This window comes from Aythya ferina, assembly GCF_964211825.1.
Source record: "Aythya ferina genome assembly, chromosome: 4".
Lineage (NCBI taxonomy): Eukaryota > Metazoa > Chordata > Aves > Anseriformes > Anatidae > Aythya > Aythya ferina.
The window spans coordinates 67631244-67653779 of record NC_140300.1 but is presented as its reverse complement, the minus strand read 5'-3'; the positions used below and the strand labels follow the sequence as shown (position 1 = coordinate 67653779).

The 22536-nt window shown below is 40.2% G+C and overlaps 1 protein-coding gene across 2 annotated transcripts in view; it reads right to left on the bottom strand.

Moving 5' to 3' along the window:
• The window catches only part of SMARCAD1 (SNF2 related chromatin remodeling ATPase with DExD box 1), a 119962-nt gene that overhangs the window by 26980 nt on the left and 70446 nt on the right, over positions 1 to 22536 (bottom strand). Inside the window, exons 1-4 of one of the 2 annotated variants that reach the window (XM_084518346.1) lie at positions 15853 to 16247; positions 7064 to 7238; positions 3415 to 3592; positions 1274 to 1337 (exon numbers count right to left, since the gene is read on the bottom strand). In XM_084518346.1, coding sequence (XP_084374472.1) covers positions 1274 to 1337; positions 3415 to 3592; positions 7064 to 7238; positions 15853 to 16048 — 613 coding nt within the window. In that variant the 5' untranslated portion in view covers positions 16049 to 16247. Of the gene's footprint in view, positions 1 to 1273; positions 1338 to 3414; positions 3593 to 7063; positions 7239 to 15852; positions 16248 to 22536 lie in introns of those variants that run through there. The other variant, XM_084518347.1, reaches the window with a different exon arrangement.

Here is a 22536-nt window from a genome sequence, read left to right as displayed (position 1 = left end):
AAAACCCTTGAAAAGTAATCATCATCTTCCAGGAAGGGTTTTTCCAGGAGCAGCACTCAGACGTAGCATGTCCCTTGAGAATGTGTTGGCTTCTCCCCACCTATCTATAGAATCATGCACACGGCGGTAACCTCAAAATACTCGACAGTCAGAAAGCATGGTCTGGTTAGATTAAAAGGTTGAAAATCCTGTGTTAAAGGGTTTTTGTTTTTGTTTTTTTTAAATGAGCTTTTCATTAACTATTAAAAATCTTGGAAGTTGTAATGTTTTTCCTCTTCTGACTTTTGTATACAAGTACAACAGGGAGAACTGAATTATCACAAGATCATCTTCTACGTTAGATACAGAATAGAACTATATTCTCCCTCAGCACATGAGCTTCCTACAGATAGTTTCCAAATCCATGGAAATCCAAAATCAAAATTGATCTGTACGAAAAGACACATGAACCACTTAAATAAAATAATCAAGAGTGATTATAAACAGCTTTCTCCATCCTATCCAAACCATGAAGATCTTTCAAGAAAGTCACAGACAACTACACTGTAAACAGACTGAGACTGATAAAACAGCTTTTTAAGACATAATATTCATAATGACCTTTCACTCTTCTCCCACCACAAGCACATGACAAATCAGTCAAAAAGATTAACAGAATATAGAGGTTTAAACCCTTAACTTAGGTGATGTCAAGAGCAAAACCCAAAGCCTGAGAATGATGACCTTTTTTACATGCTTATCACGTTCTACACATTCCCACATCTTGGGATTCTTTGGTAACATCACGTAACATCATGAGACTGCGGGAATTCAGATGCAGAAAAAGAAAACCTTAAACAAGCTCTGGGAACTCAAAGCATGGTTTGGTGGATGTTTTGCTACAGAACCACGAGGAATTATCTGCATTAGTGTTTAAGCCTACCAGTTCTTACTAGGAACTACAAGTCTACAGACTTGTCAACCTGAAGAGAAAATCACGACAGGGCTTGACACAAGAAAAGTTCTAGTTAGAAATGGCTACAATTCTTTTTTATCACCAGGTTTCTCACCCACAACATTTAGTACTACTATCTTTAACCTATTGCTATTTACCTCAACTTCCAAGCAACACAGGAACCATTAACAACAAAAGTCGCTTACTTAAAAGACCCCACATTTAAAGCCATCCTGAACTTCACAGAATATATTTCCCTTTATTTTTTTCTATTTCTCAATTTTGGTATGCATCCTCTTCTCATCTTTCCCCTTGCAAAGTCTGCAGCTTCAAACATACCTTCATCATTGAACTTCAAACCAGCAGCTATCGCTTCATCCATTGTGCATGTTGATTCTATCAACTGAAAAAACAAAAAAAAACAGCTAAGTAGTAAGATTTAATCCAGATAAAAAGAGAAGAGGATGATGATAAATAAGCAGGATTGAAATACACTTTGGAAAAAAAAAAAAAAAAAAAAAAAAAAAAAAAAAAAAAAAAAACACCCAAAAGTCGTTTATTGTAAATTCCAAATCCAAGACCAAAATTGACAGGTACTAAATCATCATCTAGACTGATTACAATCACATCAGCTGTGATTTGGCAACACTTTGTATTAAAGCTGTTTTCAAGCACGTTTTTAAATTTAATTTATTTTGCTTTCTTTTCCACCTCCTATTTCACAAACATATGATGAAGTTTAAGTAAACTTTTTTTTTTAAATCTCCAAAAACATTTAATGTTACTATCACAAAGCCAGATGACCCAAAAACCTAACATCCTAACTCATGGATTTTTTTTTCATATACTGCTATGTCACACTGGTTGATTTCCTGGAATCAAATTTAAACCATGCCTCCAACAGATTATCTTTCTTGCAACCTTAGATTCTTTTCTCCATCTACCTGCAATCTCAGCATAGATCATTCTTACAAATTAACTGGATATTGAGACTTATAAAGTAAGTACTGCTTTTTCCAAGCATGGTAACTTCAACAGAAGCAAAGAGCCTAAAGATTACAAACAAAACAACACACATAAAATGAGGAGATCTGATTCCCAAGCATCTGTTCCCATTTCTAAACACTGCCTTACAATTTTACTATAAATATATTTTCCTTTTGAAAGGAGCATAGGAGCTTATAGCTTACTATTTTACTACTATTATAGCTTACTATTTTTTTTCCTAACATTCACTGGTCATGTAGAGTTTATCAGGACAAGCTGTTCCAGATCCTTTGTAAAGGAACAATACATTTGCCCATTATTCCCTCATCTTCCCTCAAGAATGTTCTGGATATGTAACCATAGAAAAAATGCTTGCACAGCCCTTACATACTACAAAATTCTGTTGATACAGGATCTCTCATGCTCTCCTGAGAACAGAAACCATCAGCACTACGTACCACTAAGCATTTACAAACACCACTGAAGTCACTCCTCATTGAACCCACAAAACAGCAAACACACACACTATACAAGCAGCGTTTTTAGTTAGTTTCTAGGCTACTATGAACCGTTCTCTCTTTGGTTTAAGTACATTCTGTGCGGTAATTGAAACTTCATGTGCTCTGGGCATTTACAGCATAATTCATACTATACCCTCCAGGACAAAAATAAAATAAAAGATTGCTATTTACAACCGCATAATCACTCAGCAAAGATACCAGTTGAATTTCTGCATTTCTTTAAAGACTCTTTGGCAACTTAATAGATTAAATGCATTTATCTTCGAAAACTAAAGCTACTGAAAAATTAGTTACATAGCAGCACTAAGAGGTAAACCTAATGAAGATATATTTTACTGTAATAAGTTACCATAATGTTATAGTACATTTGTGCTGTGCATTGGAGAATGGCCAAGAGTATCTTAGGTTTATACAAAGGCATAATTTTAAGAAATTGGAGTAATTTCAAGCCTACTCTTTTTGCCTCACTGGAAGTAGTACGGGCTTTAAGTATTAAATCTGATGAAAGCAAAGGGGAAGTGTTTCATGCAGCGTAGCTAACAACAACGATTTCGCTCATTTTGCATTAACCAGTTAACTGCACTCCAGCAACAGCTATCACTAGTTATGAACCAAGGTAGCTCTAAGTAAGGTTAAAAGTCAGGACAGCACAAAGTAATAGAAAAATGTACTATACCCTAGAATTCACTGCTGAAGAGACCTGATTCTTTTATTTTTATATATATATATATATATATATATATATATATATATATATATATATATATATACACACACACACAGTTTAAAAAAACAAAACAAAACACAAACTTGCATGATTGTACTTCCCCTGCAAGAAGTAATACTTTGATATCACCTTTTGCTAGGAAGACTTGGGGCTCTTCCCTCTTGTAATGCCAAAAGCATAAGAATACAAGAATACTGCCTACAAAATAGTCATCAAAATAAATGAAGAGAATAGAGCATTATTACTTCTAATAAATCCTGGTCACTTCTCTGGGGGAAGAGTTCCTTCATTGTTTCCAGCTTTGCACTTTTGATGTCTTCCTCCACACCATTCTTCATGTCTGGCAGCTTTTCTCTACCATTGACATAAGCCAACTGAGTCAGGTCATCCTTAGGCTGCTCATCATCCTTAGACTGTTCAGAGCTATGACATATGAGGGACAGATAAAGAATTCAGTTTGATTTTTGCTTCCTACATTTTACTCCGCAAGATCATCATTGTAAACCCAAACCAACAGGACTCCACGAGTAGAGATTTATATGGTTAAATGTTAGCTTTTTAAAAGAAACTAGTATTTTTTTTAAATAAGTTGCTGCATATTATTTAAGCACATGAAACATATATTACAGAAAGAAAAATACAGTAGCAAAACTGTCGCCCTCCACCTTTCGCATGAGACACTGTTTGAAAAAAACTTCATGTATCACTGAAGTAAGGAACAGTCGAAATCCAGTTTCCTTCCTTACAAGACATATTTACATGTGTTCAGTAAAATTGAACCAAGTTGTACCCAAAGTGCTATCTCCTACTCTGGTAAAAATAAAGCATTTATGGTTTAGTATACATTTCTGCTTACAGTAAACACATTTCAACTTGGCAAAGGGAAGAAGGAACAGACAGAAAATACTATGACTTACATTTGTACTGGGGTATAAGAGCTTACTTACACCTCAATTTAACAAAATTGGATCAATTTGACAAAAACATCAATACATTTCATTACTTCAGTCTGACGTAATTCAGTTATCTATCGCAGTTTGTTTCAAATGGTCTAGTGTTTATCTGCCCAACAGACACAGATCTAAGTTCTTTATAAAAAAAAAAAAAAAAAAAAAGAAAACTTTTCAGGTGCAGCATCAGTTCCCTGTCCTAATTCTCAGCTCAAAGAAATAAAATGTGAAGATCCTTAAGTAGTATCTTAAACATCTTAGAATGTGAGTAGAACCCCTTTCAAAAAAAGTGGAGTCCTGAATTGACTGGAAGATCTATTATTACAGGTTGCTTTTTCCGCAGGAAAGTTCTATGTATTTTTGATGATACTCAGTTGCAGAGACAAGATGGAATGTAGGCGGAGGTCTCCTATCCTACTGCCCTGCATTGATGCATAAAATCTCCTTTCCTCAACTAAAATTAAACATTATGGAGTTTGCCATTTCACCATTATCAGAAAGACTTACCTCCTATTTTTGGTGCACATATGTACGTAAAAGACTAAAAATACACCTATTTTTCTGGCTATAACTTTCTTTATCAGTTGAAATAGGTAACTTGCATTACAGTTTTAGAATTGACACAAAATACATGCACTATTTTGAGACAACTTTTCCTTGAGTAATCCTTTCCTCCCTATCCTGTTTAAAAGGCACACAAACACCTGGGCCCTCTGGTTGTACTACCACCAAAAAACTAATACAGTAAAAAAAAAAAAAAATCCTTAAAACAAAGAATAATCCAAATTCCTCTTCAAACCACCAACCAATCTAGTCATAGGTCAATCCAGCATCCCCTTAAAAAGTCGTAACAAAATGGCATGTTAAAATTTATTAGCTTATTTCAAACCTTTCTGCCTTGTTAAGGAAAAAATCTTTATAAATTGTATATAAAGAGGACGTCAATTGAAACTGATATAGTAACACTGCAATTACCTTATCCTTTCCTATCAGGGATTAACATCTCAACACTTGTCAACAAAGCCAGAGTTGCATACATCATGTCTTCTCTGCAATCACGTTCCCAGCAAGCATGAAGAAACACTCGTGTAACCACTAAAACCGTATGACTCTGACCCACAAAGTCTATTGTGTTAGGTGTCTGTTTTTCCAACAAAGCCTAGATAGCAACTCACCCATGGAAGCTTACCTCACTTAAGCCTAGGAAAGCTGTACTTTCTGCTGTAGAACATCTTTTATCCAGGATAACTGAGGCTAGGATACCCAGACATAAAGGAAGAAATTCACAAAATCCCCAACCTCTAGGTAAAACATGTACCAAGAAGCGCAGTATAAAGACACCTGGTCAGCTAATTCTTTGCAGAACCAAGCTCAATTCAGCACACACCAGAACTAATAAGTCTGGCCAGACCCAAGCTAACTCCTGCCACACTCCTCATTCCAGTTTGAGCTCACACAGAATGCCACTTGTGAGGGAGTTTAGTGGATTCGGTGTACATCAATTAGCACCCGGGCCAATGAGCCATGACAAAGAGTTGAACAGGGGGGTGCCTAGTGCAGCAGAGATCAGTGGCTACAGAGGAATAACGAAGAATACAAGAGGATATGGCTCACAGTAGACACAGATGAATCCTACTGGGAGCTGCTTTGGTATCTGCCTGTCTCTCCCCCAGTAATCAGATTACAGTGGGGAAATAGCAACCTGTGGCTCTACAAGTTGGATCCTGCATGGCTTCTCAGCTTCTGCTCCGTACTGCACGGAACTGACTGTACTGCTTCCAAATCTGGTTGATCCCAGAAGCAGCATAACTCTGTTTACATAGCACTGCACACAAGCCAATATGGTGCATGCAAACACCGTGCTGCCCCTGTATCCTTGCACAATCTACAACTTAAACCATTTGCTCATAGATAGATAATGAGCTCCCTCTACAAACTACTGAAGTTCTTTTTTTTTTTTTCCTTACCTAGTATCTGCTTTAGGTTGAGACTGCAGGAAAATGCATAAAAAAAAAAACAACAATTTCAGATAAAAGCAGAAGGGAAAAGCACTTTTTCATGTCTACTGATAAGCTCCAGTAACTCCATGCTCTGCATAGGGACTGCAAATTGGGCCAAAGAGCCACTGCATTCTCCTTTAAAGTTAACAAATTTTATTTCAAGCAGATTATCAACATATGCAGGTGAAACCATCCTTTTTTGCTTGGCAGAAATACAGTTAAGGGGCACAGACAACCAGCACATTCTGGTCACACAGATGTATAACTAGCAGATAATAAATAGGATGGGTTTCTTCAAACCATTCCAGCTGGTCGTGTAAGATACGTGCACACAGCTTGTCTCTCCTGCACTCTCAACGCTCCTTTTTTAGCACCCACAGAAGTGACATGGGCACACTATTCTCTTCCCTCCTAACTCATCATAAAATATGTTTTTAAACCACTAACAGAATTTTCACTACGTATAATAAAACACATCATGCACCTAATACATAATAATTTAGCTCAAAAAAATCTTACAGTACACACAGAAGCAGTGCTTGCCTTCTTGTCCCTCTATATTTTCATTATAAAAAAAAAAAAAAAAAAAAAAACGGGCTTAGACAAACTCCAATATGTTTTAAAACTTAAAGCTAGTATTTTAAAGTTAAGCTTTAAAGTGCCATGAAAATAATTTCAGAGGGACAAATATGCTAACTTATTATAACCACCACAGATGTCATCCAATATCATGGAATTCCTCCCTCTTAAGCCATGTTCTCAAAGAAGACACTTCAGAGCTCTATTTTTTTTTTTCCCCTGAAAATCAAGTAGAGTTTAGTTAGGGGTGGATAATTTGCAAGATGTAAAATCAGAACCCAGTATCTGATTTTTAATCCAGCATTACAATTTAAAACATCACATCAGCTTGCATAAATATCACATAAAACCAGGTTAAAGCTTACATTACAGTCACATCTTTCCTTGAAACCCTTTTTAACTTTGCAGCATGGAAATTTCTTGGTTCTTCATCTTCACTGTCTGAAGACACATCTAGGAATTGTACTCCTCTTCGACGCTTGAAATAAGACAGCTTCGTTGTCCTCTCATCTTCAGGAGTTTCTGGGACACTGGAGTACCCTGTACAAGCCATTTCAATAGGAGAAAAGACGGGAGAAAATGACTTAGGACTTCAAACTTCAAATATTTATTCATACTTATAGCATCAGACAGCTATGACTTCATCATACAGTGCAACCACTTAAACAGAACTCATATCCCTATGCACAGAAAATTCCTGTAAACTGTAACTTATCTGGCAAAATCACCTCAGTGATCTTATTTCACACAAACAGAAACCTGTATATTATAAACCACAAAGTTTAAGAGCACTAGTAATTATTTAAATGCATGTTTATCTTGGGAGAAATAAACAAATCAGCAGAGTCCTCTGAGCTACTTCCAGGCTAATCAGGACACGGACAGACACACAGCAGTGTATCTGATGGCTGGTTTATAATCTGCTTGTCACAGCCTTTCAGGAAGGGTGCATCACTGTTACACAGCAGGAGATTAGAAAGCTACTCTGAGGGTCTTAACAGGTACAGATGCAAATCCTATAGATACGATCTACATCCCCATTCTTTTCTGCATTGTGCTCTAGACAATTCTTACGTAGGCAACTTAAAACACAGGAGGACACTTGGTGTATTTTCAAGGTAAACAGAATCCGTCTCCACATGTACATTCTCTAATTGCATCTCACAAACCACGTCTTACTTGCCATGAAACTTGTAGAACTGAGCCACTGTGCCTGCATTAATTCATACTGCATCTTCACTTCTGAACATACTCAGAAGACAACCATGAGCATAAGCAGCCAACCCATTCATGCAATTCCTGAACTAGTAACGAATACAGCATGGTAAAATCCCTGTCAGCTACACCTGAGGCCAGTTCCATGCATGTATCTAGATGGGGAAAACATGACCACGCAGGGAAATGACACAGCATGTGATATACAAAATGGGTCTTGAAACTAAAGCAAGAGAGGATCAGAACACTGTAAACCAAAACAAAGAAGCCTGCGCTTTATTAGACTTTGCTCTGTCGCCCTCTTTCAGCACTGTACCAAAGGCACAGTGTGCTCTAGCCTCACATACTGCGTATTTCAAAGCGGTTCTTGTGGTTATAACTGTAAAATTCAGATGCTCCCATATGAACTTGGGCAAGTTAAAACATACGGTTCAATCCAGCACCTACCAAGGCTGGAGCTGTTCTGCCACTTTTAAAAAAAAAAACAAAAACAAAAAACACACACACTAGGAAAAGACAAATTCATAGTTGACTCGTGTGGACCTGAACACATAGCCCCTATCTTTTCATCTTTAAACGTGCACTACACATAACTAACTATTTGGTAACAACTGACAACTCGTAAGTGTGCCGTTTCGTGTCAGCAATTGAAGAAAAGCATTCAAGGCATTTTGCAGAAGCAATGAGCCCAGAATCTCAGCCTGACCCGATGCACTACTCCCACACACTATCTGTGCTTCATTCCTTTCTACTACTTCACTATTTTTATAGCCAGTGATGAAAAGAGCTACTAAACAACGCACGGTTACCATGCCAAGTGATGCTGTTTAAGACCAGACAAATTATGAGCCCTGGAGGCACATGACTGAAGAGAGGAGGAAGAATGCACGGAGTGGAGAATGTGACAGCTTCAGAGAGCATCTGCTGTACAAAAGTAATCTTGTAGAAAATAAATTTAAAATAACCCACTGTGGCAGATAGAAACACAGGAGCACAACAATAAGCAATTAGCTGACACTAAACTGCTAGTCCATACAGGCTTTGAAAGGCCAAACGTACCCAATAAACTAAAAAATACGGTACTCAGTGTTATGTAGTGCATGGCTGAGCGGGGAAAAAAGAACTTGATAATGGAGATTATTAACAGCAATTAAATAAATAAGAGTGATCTTAACTCAAACTTCTTTACCATCCATAAATAACTCAAATAAAGTAATTGTTACAGTCAATCTTCAGATGATCTTAGCTATGCATAGGTAAGATCTTACAGAATATAAGTAACACACATCTGACCATATGTTAGTCCACCAGGATGAAATACAGGAGTAGGAAGAAGGAAAAGCACATCAGTTTCAATTCTGAACTTTTCAAACTTTTGAAATTTCAATTCACATCAAATTTCAAAAAAAAATCAGTTTCAATTCTCAGCTAAAAACCTCTGTGATCTGACACTCCCATATTTCAGACTGACCACGTGTAACAGGGAAGGTTTTTTCTCTCTCATGCCCACAAGGGAACTGCTTCCCAAGCGACAGGCAAGTTTCCTTCCTACCTGCTGCTGTTACCCAGCCTACATTCATTGCAGAACCACAGGCATTACTCAGAGATGAGCACTGCTGAAGCAGGACTAAAAATGTAACGCCCAGCTTGTTGAACACACCAAGGCAAGATTTCATGCTTGCCACCATTCAAGGGTCAGGTAGCTTTCGTTTTCAGTAACTGCTACAGCTGGAAACCTCGAGATCGACTTCCTTAAGGAATAGCAGACACCATAATGAGTCTGAGAGGGGCCAGCTGAGAGTGTGTCACCCTTCTTACTGACAACAGCTCCCATACGCAAAACCAGAGCTCTCACTTATCTCCAGCTGAATAAAATTGCATCCTAAACACAAAACCTTGTAGCCCACACCAGTGCCCTCATGTGTTGGGTCGCCCTCACCTGGAGCTGCCTCGTGCACATGCAGGGGGTGACTTAGAGCCTCTGGTCCTTGCCTGACTCCCCAGAGCACCTCACCTCCTTGCTGGTCCAGCCCTGTACCAGCTGGCAGTCACTGACCCAGTGGGACAGCCACTGCAGAAGCTGGGAGAGGCTGTGCTGTTTAGGCTCCCCTACCTGCCTCTGTGCTCCCTCAGGGGTGTAGAGATGAGGTGTTTTTACTCAATGTACAGCAAAACAAACTCCATCTCTGCAGCTGGTACTGAACAACTGGGAGCTCCCTGCTGTTAACAGCTTCCGATTTACGTTGTAAGAGGACAAAACTCCAAAAACTGACAGAGTATAGCTGTATTTTCCTATAAATGACAGACAAAAATATACGTCGAATTGGGAGGCAGATGGGTGAAGAAACTCTCCAGGCTCATTTCCTACTCCAAAGGAACTCAGAGTAAGAAGGACTCTGAAAGCTACAATAAATTCATCTGATAATCAAATGCAGAAGTGAGCTACATGTTGTCAAATTCCTTCTTTATGAAAAAAAGACCTTTTTCTATCAATGTCAAGTGTGGCACAAAATTACAGCAATGATTTTTAGCGGGGCCAAGTGTCCCACTTAGCGAAGCAATGGTGTTATCTTGAGAAGCCCACGCTGCAGCTTACTGTTTGTTCCAAAACGGGACGGGCCCTCCTGCAGTCAAGACCAACACCCTAGCAGCAGAGTTCTTCAGCTGCACTTTTCCCTACCTGTCCACATTTGGAAGGAGACATGCTGTCTCTTACAGAGCTGTTTTCATTATGTAAAACCTATATGTATGTAGATATCTTAAGAAGAAGGCAGGAAAAGAGACATTAGGGTAAGTATCAAACACTTCCATTGAATTTAAATATAAAGATGTGGGCAAACTTGTTCCAGCAACCTCTCCCTAGCTGGTTTAAAAAGCAGTTCTAGTTTAGCAGACTAAAACACAACATTTGTCAACGTTATAAAGATGGGCTAGCCAAGCGAGGGTTATTGCAATAGCACAGAATTGTGAGGAGTAAAATTGAAGTAACATAACATCTCTACACCATCTCTACTGAATTAACACCAACAATCAAGTCAGTTTCCATAAATCTTTGCCTTGTCAGTTAGACTGTATTCCAAACACACTCTTCCTGCAATAGCAGGTCATGCAGGCAGGCACCTATTACAGCTTTGCTAAGCATCTGTATTGGATATAAAGAGAAACCAACAAGCTTACAAAAACAACGCAGCCTTCTAAATGATTTTGTTCTTTAGAATAGGCCTTGGAAGAAGTTTAGATTTAAATGAAAAGTGTATTTGCTTCTCCACTTGGTGCCTTCTCATTTTATTTTTACTTTAAATAGCAATCGCTGTTCCTGACAGCTCCTAACTCCTCTACCTATGAAATGCTGTGTTACTAGGAAAAAGCATTCTCCCTCTCAAAAAAAAAAGCACTATTTCCTTCCTCTGCTTCCTCTGCCTATTCCATTGAACTCAATCCCTTGAGAGGACAGATGGGGGGGAAAAAAGTAAGTCACATATGTAAGAAGAGGAGTCCTTCCTGTGTATTTAGAGCAAATCATAACCTTGTACAGTAGTATTAGTTTAAAAAAAAAAAAAAAAAAAAAAAGAAAAGAAAAACCCAACAACTAATTTTTGCTCTCACAAAAAGAGACTCCATGAGAATAACTGGATCCAACTGTGCACAAGTATATGGTGACAGTTTTGAGCCAGGGACGAAGGTATTCAAATGAAACTCTAACATCAGAGCAAATGCTGTGTTTAGCATGGTCAGTAAACACGCAGCTACTCTACTGAGCTTCACTTTATAACCTGACTCTTTTTGTTTTTAAACAACATACTTTCTACAGTCTTTCAGAAGACATATACCTAGTGTGGAGACACGGTACATAGCCCTATAATTCTAATTGCAACCTACAATACAAACCACACATCACGATCAAAGCAGCCTGGCCCTTTCTTTCCTGAATCAAAAGAAAATTGAAGTAATACTTGGAAGCTAACTTTGTTTACTACCACTGCACAAAGTAACAGAAGGTAATTTCTACCCAGTTTCAGAAAGCAGTATCAAATGCATATTGCTATAGTCTACAAATTCACCAATATTCCTGTTTCAAATAAAGTCTTCATTTGCTACAATAACCCTAAATATCAATCAATAATAGACTAAGATGCTTCATAAAGATACCATTTAAAAATGTTTAGTTCAACCTATCTTCCCAGGAATGCTCAGAAGAGGTACTGAAGTCATTACTTTTTTCCAGAAATGATTAAGTAGAATGATATCCTATGAACTGTGGAATAAGCAAAATACATGGCTTCCTCTGGTCATTAAAAAAAAAAAAAAAAAAAAAAAAAAAAAGCATGTAGCCCCAGTGCAAGTGAATGACGTGACACTGGACGCTGATACCTGACAGTTCAATCATTTGGGTTAGATACTTGAACTGCACAGAAAGGACATCAACAAAAAATAAATTAGCCACCAGTAACAGCAATGGTTTAATTTCATCTACAACTTTTATTTCCATCTACTATTCACAGTTTGCAAGCATGATTTTTGAATACAAAAATCTAAACTGAATACAAACATCATGAATTTTGAATCTTGAAATTTTGAATTTTGAAATTTTGAATACAAAAATCATGCTTGCAAATCTTATTTTGAAATGCCTGATTATAATTCTTTTAATTCATACACTTCCACCACAGCTCTGCTCCATTTCTACAGCTGGAATCATCTCATTATATTTGTACACCAGGCTACTTACAATTAAAATGACAGTTTCACCACATAATAATAAAACTTAACGTGTGAATTATTTACTAGGTAACGTTGATCCCTACAGAAAATTGCAATGCACTACCCTGATGCATTTCCACAGCTTTTTAGGACGGTATCTTTCAGATATGACCTGGTAACTATCCCTCAGTAGCTGATGGTCCCACCCTTCAGTGAAGTGATGTTCACAATTAATCACCTGTAGCTCAGCTGCAAAGTCACTGCAAGCCTGCATCACTTGCAAAATACGTAAGCGTATAAAGACAACCCATTGTTATGGCCATCATACTGCAAAACACTTACCTACTCATAGAAGCGTAAGGTATGTACGTTCAACACAAAGCAACAGGAAGCATTACATACCTAGGGTGCAGAACGACCTAGCAGTACTAGCTTGTTCTGGGAAAAATAAGAAAATACCTGAAAAGATAGTGGCATTTCATGGCACAAGACACGATCTAACTTTTTTTTCCTAAAAAGAATGGAATTACTATTTTTGTCTCTCTTTGTTCGAAGCACATTTTGGAATATTCAACAAATTGGAAATCCAAAGAAATCCCTAGTAAAGGATGCTGAACTGTTCACCTCTAAAGGAAAGCATCTGATTTTAAAATTCTTTTACATACACAATATGACTGCGTGATACCAACTTAAGTGGGACAAAAAAAGTCACCCGTTATTTAATCAATTGTTTTGGTTTGTACACGTGAACTAAGGAACACTCTCCCCTTTATCTCAGCTCTATGCATCAGTATTTTTCAAATCCACTGCGTTTGTCTTCTGAAGAAATACAGGTAAACGTTGTCCTCACATGATTTACTGAGCACTTCCAGAAGGTTATTTTTAGCTAACTTGATGTAAACAGCTTCTTGTACAAAACTGCTCAATACTTTTGCTTATGCAGTTAGCAGTAGAGAGAGTACACTGTGCCCTAAGCAGGTCACCTCTGCTCCTTTTGCATGGTAATACAGAAGGACAACTGCCTATTTTATTTGACCCAAAGGAAGAAAAATTCTGTCTTCCTGATGATGATTAGGAAGCAAAAAGGACATGCAACTGCTAAACCAATTTAGTTTATTCTTCCACATTTAAGTATCTCATATCCTACAGACAAAATTTGAGTTGTTTATTTCCACTTAACTTCTACAGGCTTAGAAAATATTACATAGTTTTTAAAATAGTTGATTAATTCATTTAAATGGGTTACATGAAAATGATGTGACTTTTTTCACATATTCACGCAAAACCACTCCAAATCCTTTAAACGCTCAATACTTGTGAAAAATGAAGCACTACGTAAATGCTAAGTATTGGTGATTACATCTCAACTTTAAGCATTAACTGGAACCCCTGTTCTACACCAGCATGTGTTCATGGTACCGTGCCCTGCACTTCTACTGAACTCTGATTTACTGCTGGTTACAATTGCCTCCCACATGTTTTCTCACTATTACTTAGCCTTCTACAACAGTTCCTCTTTTAGGCTGCCTTTTATTATACTCCTACCAAAAACAAACAAACAAAAAAAAAGATGCCTTTCTATAGCAGGTATTCCTTCCCTCTTAGACCATTCATCCATCCTCTGTCCTACCTTTGTAGGATATAAGCCCCACACTTTAAAAAACACAAGCTCCAAACTTCGTTGGTCTTGGTAGTACATGCATCCACTGGCAAAGCTGAGTCTTTCATTAGGGTAGATTAAATGAAAACATTTACAAAGACAAGCCACGAAACAAGCAGCACCATTTGTTAGTCTGCATCCATGCCTACCACCCAAGAAGAGTACTGGCAATCAGTACCTCCTACGCTGCAGAAAAGTGACTTACCACAACCAGGAAGCCTACTTCTGTCCCAAAGCACACTTCCTCTGAGTGCCAGCTTTTCTAGCAATCCTCAACAAGACACACACATGCAGACACAGCAGCTGCAGGCTGCTCGCTTCCTGTGGTACCACAGAACCATTATGGTTGGAGAAGACCTCCAATATCATCTGGTCCAATCATTGCCCTGCCACCAAATCACTCTCTCTGCTTTTGGACAGGGTGTTTAACTGCAAACTGGCAACTACGAAGCCAAGATTCTTGTTGTTTTATTTTTAAACATTAAACATTTATTGATGTTTAATAACACAAGCAAGACAGCGCTCCAGTCAACTGAAAACACTCAGCCTGCACAACACCAGAATTCATGGAGTAATCAGTCTACTGCAGTATTGTCTGGCTCACCTGTGAAAGAAAGAGGAACTTCTCCTTCACATGAAAGGTTCTCTTATCATATAGATAAGCAACTACAATAACTAGCCTTCAAAACTGTTTAACAACACCAACAGATGTTGTTACTCCACTACTACCTAAATGTGTAATCAGTTTGCCTGATCTCTCCAAGGACACTTGCATCTTGACACCTGTATCAAAAGTTGGACAGAATAAGAATGTCCAAAACGTACGGAGTGAAGAACAAAAATTACTTGTTGCTGATCCGTTCTGACACCTCCAGCAACAGAAAAGCTGCCAGCGTAACAAGGAAAAAAAATAATCACAAGCGAGTGTGACTGTGCAGCTGACAGCCATTACAGCAGCATACCAGCGTTGGCTGATGAATCCAAACACAACCAGCATATTGTGAACGCATCAGCCAAGCAGCACAGATGCCTCCATGAGCAAGCTTTTTCACATTTCCACGAAAACCACAAGCTATCACCAGCAAAGGGGCCTGCTACTGAGCTGCTAGAACTGGTCCTCACGGGCCGGCTGTGAAAGGCTTCTCGGCTCTTTGCAGAACCAGGCCCAAGCAAAAGAGACAGAAACAAGTGCTGAAAAGAGCGAAGACAAGCGCTTATCTGCGGTGCTGTGCGTTGTGTTAGCTTAGTGAAAACGCTGAATATGTGTAGTATTGAGCTCACCAGGGAACAGAAAGGTTTTGTCCTCTCTGAAAACCTTAATATATTAGCGTGGAAAAGGAATAGTATGGGAAACAGCGTGTAAATGAGGAAGCTGAAGGTATTTTCAGACAGCGAGCTGCGCTTGAGGGGAAGAGCCGTTCCACCCCCGGTTACCAGGTTACCGAGCGGCCCCTACACGACAAACTGACCCCTTGACACCTCCTGATGTGCAAACCGCTGCCAGACCTCCACACCGTGGTAAAAAACACCCCCCACAGCCCCGCAGCGGGACAGCGGCCGCGCTCTGCCCACACTCACCCGCTCCCTGCGCCCCGCCCGAGGCCGGGGAGCCGGGCCCGGCGCCGCCGCCATCCTCTCCTGCGCCCCGCTCCTCGCCATCCCCGGCCCCAGCCTGGGGGGCTGCCTGCCCCCGAGCCCCCTGCGGCCCGGCCTCCTGCCCCGCGCCGCCTCGCCGCCTCTCGAAGCGGAACCGGTCGAGGTTGAAGAGGCTCATGCCGGGAGCGCGGCGCCCTCCGCCCGCCTCACGGGCACCTGCCGCGCATCTGGCGCGAGCCCCGCCGGAACCAGCCGAACAGAGCCGAAGCCCAGCCGAAAACAGCCGAAGACGGAGCCGAAAACAGCCGAAGACGGAGCCGAAGCACGGGTGGCGGGACCCCGGCTCGCCCCGATGGCGGCTGCCCCCGCTGCCCCGCTGAGCCGGCGCTCCGCTATGACGTCACAGAGCCCCTCCCGCCCGCCCGCTTTGGCTTCGCGCGGTTTTGCCGCGGCGGCCGTTGGTCGCCGGGGAGATGGCGGCGGCCTGAGGGGAGGGGAGGGGAGGGGAGGAAGGGGGTGAGGGTGGGGGGGGGTCCTCAGGCCGTGTGGTGGGGTCTGGGTGCGCAGGGAGCTCGGTGTGGGCAGGGGAAGGGCTGTGGAGGTCGCTGAGGCCATAGCAGTGCGCCCACACGCGTTAAAAGGCTGGGAGGTGCCAGAGCTTAAAGAGGTACCCGAGCTCAGAAGGCTCAGGGGTACCAGGGGTACCTGTGGAATAACGCGCTGCAAGGCAGGGCAGGAGTAAATAAATGTTATCTCAGGCAGCCGGGTGCTACTGCTGTTAAAAACCTTCTGGAGAAGTTGTGCTACCAAATAAAGAAACATGAACCACTTCCCCATCCGTCCCGCCAGGTCCAGCACTGTGCTCACACTTCGCTCCTTCGCCTTTACCATCATCCACTTTGCTCCTTCACTGTTACCATCACCCACTTTGCCCCTTCGCCATCACCATTACACGCCACTTAAATTACCAGCAGCTCAGATGCCCGACGTGGGGTCACTGCTGTGCCATGTGGGGCTGGTTATCTGCCCCTGCCAGCGCTGTGTGGGGCAGGGCTCGACGTGCTGCTGTCTGCCAAACGCGCAGCAGCCTGAAAATGGGAGCGTTTCCAAGTGTTTCCAGAGATGGCACCTACGCACACATTAGGTCTACCTGGAAATTTCTTTCTATTGATGTTATTTTCTGTCATCGGTATTCATCAGTAGTCTTGGCTGCTTCATACTGAATCGTTATTGTCATTATAATGAAGTCTGCTCCCCTCGAAGGGACTCTCAAATAAGTAGTCAATGCTCGCTTTGCCCCTATGACCTTAACAACATACTACAGCGCTCAACAAACACACGTACACCCAGCACGAGCAGATAATCTGACTCATTTGTACCCAATTGCAGTTCTTTTGCCCTTTCCATCAGGAAAATGGCAAGGAGAAGTGGTACGGACTTCAAAATGCTTCTCCCTGTCACATATCTAAGTAACAAACCCATCAGTGGTGTCTTTCAGTACTGTCTTATTCCACAGTGTTGTTGTGGAAGCTTGTCTTTTTCATCTATTCTAGAGCAAGAATAAAAAAGTGACCACTGAACAGGTAAATAAGTAACATAATTAAGCTCTGAGGAGCAAACTTATTTGGAGGAACCGTTTTCCAATCCAGGCTCCAGTAAAGATGTCTTGCTTTCAGGTCAAATGTTAATCTCATATTTAGGTAGCAGAGGACTTGAAATAGGAAAAGATGAAGTTGAACCTGTAAATTGAATGAAAGTCAGATTTTCCCTGCAGAGACAGATGCAGGTGGATTTGCAGAGGTGGCAGGTGGTCGAAGTCTTGATGGTTCAGAAGTCATATGAGGTTATTGTCTGAGGAAGGCTAAACTGCACTGAGGAAAAAATGAGTGCTTGGGCTATAGACACTGGTGACATAAAAAGGCAACTGCTGTGTGGCTCTTCGAGGAGAATTCTGCTTTACAACTCATATCTATGGTAAATAATGCAAACATCAGGTCAGCCTGAGAAAGGGAGAGGGATCTGCCTGTCATACAGGGTCTGGACACTACCAGCTGACACATTTACACTCATATTCCACCCACCTAAAAGGCCCGTTACTCCTCTGAAAGGAAATAGTGGAGTTTGTAGGAACCTAAGATGGTTGAGGATCAGAAGAAGAAAAAGGATGGACTTTGAGGGCACTTTCACATCCTCTTGGGATCTAATAACCATCACAAAGCTCATCACCTTCTTTGCAAAGTATTTATACTAGTGCTAACATGTCTGGCATGATTGCCTGACACAAACTTACAGCAACACACGTATACATACATAGTTTAAAAAATCCAGACAATGCAGAGCCCATTCTTTCCTCAAGGTGAGACTAATTTTTGTGTGATAGATATTAAGCCACATTGCTTAACTGACTGTAAGGACAAAGTCAGATACTGAGGGAGTACTAACAGAAGACTTGGGAAAGGAAGGTGACTCTGGAGAAAGCCAGTGTATAGGGAAATGTCAACTCAGGTCAGAGTTTATTTTTGACTCAACAAGGCAGGCAGTACCACCAGTCTTGGGGAAAAGAAAAAAAAAAAAAAAAAAAAAAAAAAAAAAAAAAAAAAGTCACAAATTCCAGAAATTGGGGAAAAAAAATCAGACAAAAGCTAAAAAAAAAAAAAAAAAAAAAAAAAAAAAAAAAAAAAAAAAAACTGAAAATGAAAGGGATGAAATTCAACACTCCAGAACATGTCAGATTTTAAAAGCATTGCGTTAACAGGAATTAGCATGAATCTGGAAATTGCTGTAGTAGATTATTTCATATTTTTTTAAACGCTTTGAACTTGAAAAGACTAGGTAATTGGGAGTTATTAGTATTATTAATATGCTATACTGAATTCCTGGCAAGCAAGGCAGGAAAAACGTCTGAGGTGGTAGTGGTGCCAGTTAGACAGCTCATGCTTACTGGAGAACTGACAGACTGCTCTCTGCTACTGTTTTGAAGGGTGATTTGTGATGCTTTTTTGAAAGAATCTTGTTCTAAACCTCGGTAGCAGAAATACGAAGGGAAGCTGTTTACATAGAGAATTGCTTTATATGCAACATTGAAGTCGTTAAATTTGATTGTTTTACTTCAGCTGCAGTTTTGTTGCTATGCCAGCAATGCAGTCGAGCATACCAGGTGGCGTGGAGGCCTTCTGAGATAATTGTGAAGGTTTACGAAGCAGTGGTATAAAATAATGGCCCAAACACTGAGAGTAGAAAAGAAAACAAAAATGTCAGGTTAAAATCACTCCTTTTAAAATTGATGCATATTCAAGCATCATCTTGAGTAGAAGTAAAATCAATTCTAATAGTTTGATAATAGACATTAAAGTCTGTCTAGATGCAAAAAGTTACAATTTACACATGTTACAGATAGACAAGTTATTAGTAAAAATTCTGTTTATTAGTAAACAGTGGCCTGAGACAAAACATCTCTATCACCATTCCTAATAAGTGTGTTTTTTTCAACTACTATTCTTTTGTTGTTGGTTTATGCCCATTTTATGTCCTGTCACAATTAGAAATATTGGTAAAGATGCTGTCTTTTGTAAAAGAAAAAAAAAAGTGAGGGGGAAGGTCTGCATTGATTACCATGTGAGAACGTGCCAAAGCTACACCAGAGTGGGATAAAATCAACAGGGACTGTGATATAGGTTCCCATAGCACATCTGTCGGTGCTTGCCCCCAAACATTGGATGGGATTGGTGGGAAGTGCTTCTGCTTTGTTATAAATCGTGAGCAACAAGACAAGCTGTCAGGTGGAGATGGGTTTGTACTTGATCATAAATTCAAAAAAAAAAATCTAATAAAATGTTTAAACTAGTTCATACAGCTGCAGTTGGAAAAGCGATGGGAGTTGCACGTTGTACATGATGTTGCTGTAGCAACCCCGCCATAATTAAATACATGAATATCCAAACTATTTTGATGTGCGAGCTGCACAGTGGTTACAGAGTAAGGCCTCAGATTGGAACTGTCCCAGAGATGTCTCTTTTCTTTCATACCCAAGGGGGTTATTACTTCTTGATGTCCATTGAATAGACAGCTTTCTCTATTTGGGAAACAATAAAAAACAACATCCTTTGAGGAAAAATAAGAGGATAAGCTGGGTTTTATAGAACAGCATTGGTATTGCTTTACATAATCCTCATTTTTTGTGCCTAAAGATACTTTAAAAGTCTTTAGCACAGTTCATATCACAGAATCATCCAGGTTGGAAGAGACCTCCAAGATCACTGAGTCCAACCTCTGACCTACGCTAATAAGTCCTCCACTAAACCATGTCACAACATCTAAATGTTGTTTAAAGACCTCCAGGGATGGTGACTCCACCACTTCCCTGGGCAGCCCATTCCAATGCCTCACAACCCTCTCAGTAAAGAAGTTCTTTCCAATATCCAACCTAAACCTCCCCTGGTGCAACTTGAGGCCATTGCCCCTTGTCCTGTCACCAGGCAGATGGGAGAATAGACCAACCCCCACCTCGCTACAGCCTCCTTTAAGGTACTTATAAAGAGCAATAAGGTCGCCCCTGAGCCTCCTCTCTTCTCCAGGCTGAACAACCTCAGCTCCCTCAGCTGCTCCTCGTAGGACTTGTTCTCCAGACCCCTCACCAGCTTTGTCGCCTGCTCAAGCCCATATGCACAGCTTTTCACCCTTCCACACTGTGCTGCCCTCCTGCAAAGATGTACATAATATGATGTCTGTGCACTCTAAGCAGTCCTGCTGAACATGAAGGCCTTTGCATGCCACTGTTTCATTTGTAATGGCTCAATGAGAATGTAAACAACTCTATTTGGGAACAGAAGGGTTAATGAGCTTGATTTCCTATTAGTTTAGGACTTTGTCCTCCATATCCCCCTCTATCTGTCTCTACATAGTGTTGTGGCTCCCCATTTAAGCCCTGCATTTTAACCTCACTCAGCAAAGACAGCTGCCTCGCCATAGCACGTGCAGTATCCACTGAGCAGCTGACTGCAACAGGAAAGCCTTTTCCTCTCTGAGTATCACTTCCAAGGAACTTCTTATTGTGAGGACTTCTGTTTCTCTTTCAAATTTGATTGAAACTTAGATGTCCGTTTCAGAAGGTTTTGTGGGGAGCAGGAAGGAAGAGTTTGCTGGGTTGGAAACTTGTCCTGCTTAGAAAATTGGGCTAAATATTACAGCAGCCAACAGTCCCCTGTAGTAAGCTTCAGTCATTTGAAGACGTCATTTTGACACCTGCGAAATTACATATTTACAATAATAACTATAGAAGGAAGGTAGTAAAGGGTCTCTAAGCTGTTAGGAGACTTCAGTTCTTAGGCATTTTCTGTTCAAACATTTTGCTTGTTTGTTTGTTTTTCTGTCTAAACTAACTTCATTTTTATGCGAGAAGGTTGGGAATGTATTTGGAAGGAGTAGAGCAAAAGGGGGCTCTTCTCAGAAGGCAAACTCAGGGAAGACAAAAGCCAAAGGGGCATTTCTGGAGAGCTTGGGCACTGATGAATTACCATCAGTATTTTGTGTCTTCCGGTCTCGTTACAGGATCATATCATGGTCAGGAGTGCAAATTAAAATATTTGCAATGTCAAACTCTCCTGGGTCTTCTGGTCTCTACGTGCGAGGTCTTGGAAGAGATACAGCAAGATCCCTACTTCAGGGGAGTTTGTTGGCCGAGTATTACCTATTAATGCTCCTGCATGTTTAGATATGCATTCCTCATTGTTTTTGTATCTTGTTCTTCGTGTTCAGTGTGACTGCTACAAAAATTTCCTGCATAAAGCAGGAATTGCTACTGAAGCATGCTGAATGGAACTTAGCCAAATGAGTAATGCCCAATCTATTGCTGATTGCACAAATAGTAGAACTACACTATTTATTTTCCAGAAATGCTTTCTACACATGAAATAAGATTTTGAAACCATTTATTTCACCGAATGTGGAGACATTTATAGAATGTTTGCTTACAAAAGTGTGAATTTCACTTTAAAAGTACTGTCTAATTTCTCAAAGTTAATTTACAATCTTAAAGTCATTAAACTGTGTGCAGTACTAGTTTGGAATAATTGTTTAAGTGTGTGATTCAGTCCAGCATTTAAGAAAACAAACAAACAAAAAAACACTTTACTGCTCTCCGTATATGTTGGAGTAGCAACTTGGTTGTGAACTGCAGCTACTAAGGTTAATGCAGCTTCCTTTTTACCTACCTCTAGAAGGTACAAAAAGACCTAACGACTTAAAGATGGACCTAAAGATTTAATGGTTGACATTTCCTGTTGGTTTTTCTAAGAAATGAAAATGGACTAGTCTGAATTTGTTCTTTATTTGTGCTGATTAAAAGCTTCGTTCCATGAAATACATCTTCAACCTATGGTTTATGCCAAACGACTTTCTTGTGTCCAGATCCTTTCCTTACAAGCATGTGCTGGTAGTAGTATTACAGGTATATACTGATAGATTTATCTGAGGCTGGAATATCAGTTTCATTGGAACAATCAGGGAGTTTCACATTTCGTTCTGCCCCTACTGTACTTGCACTTGGGCACAGCAGATCACCCATGCAGAGTTCATTGCAGGACTACAGTCTATCTTTAGATCCTTTATAACATTCTTTATAGGGCATAGTCAAGGGTGATCATCTAACGCAAGTTTTGTCTTCCCTCA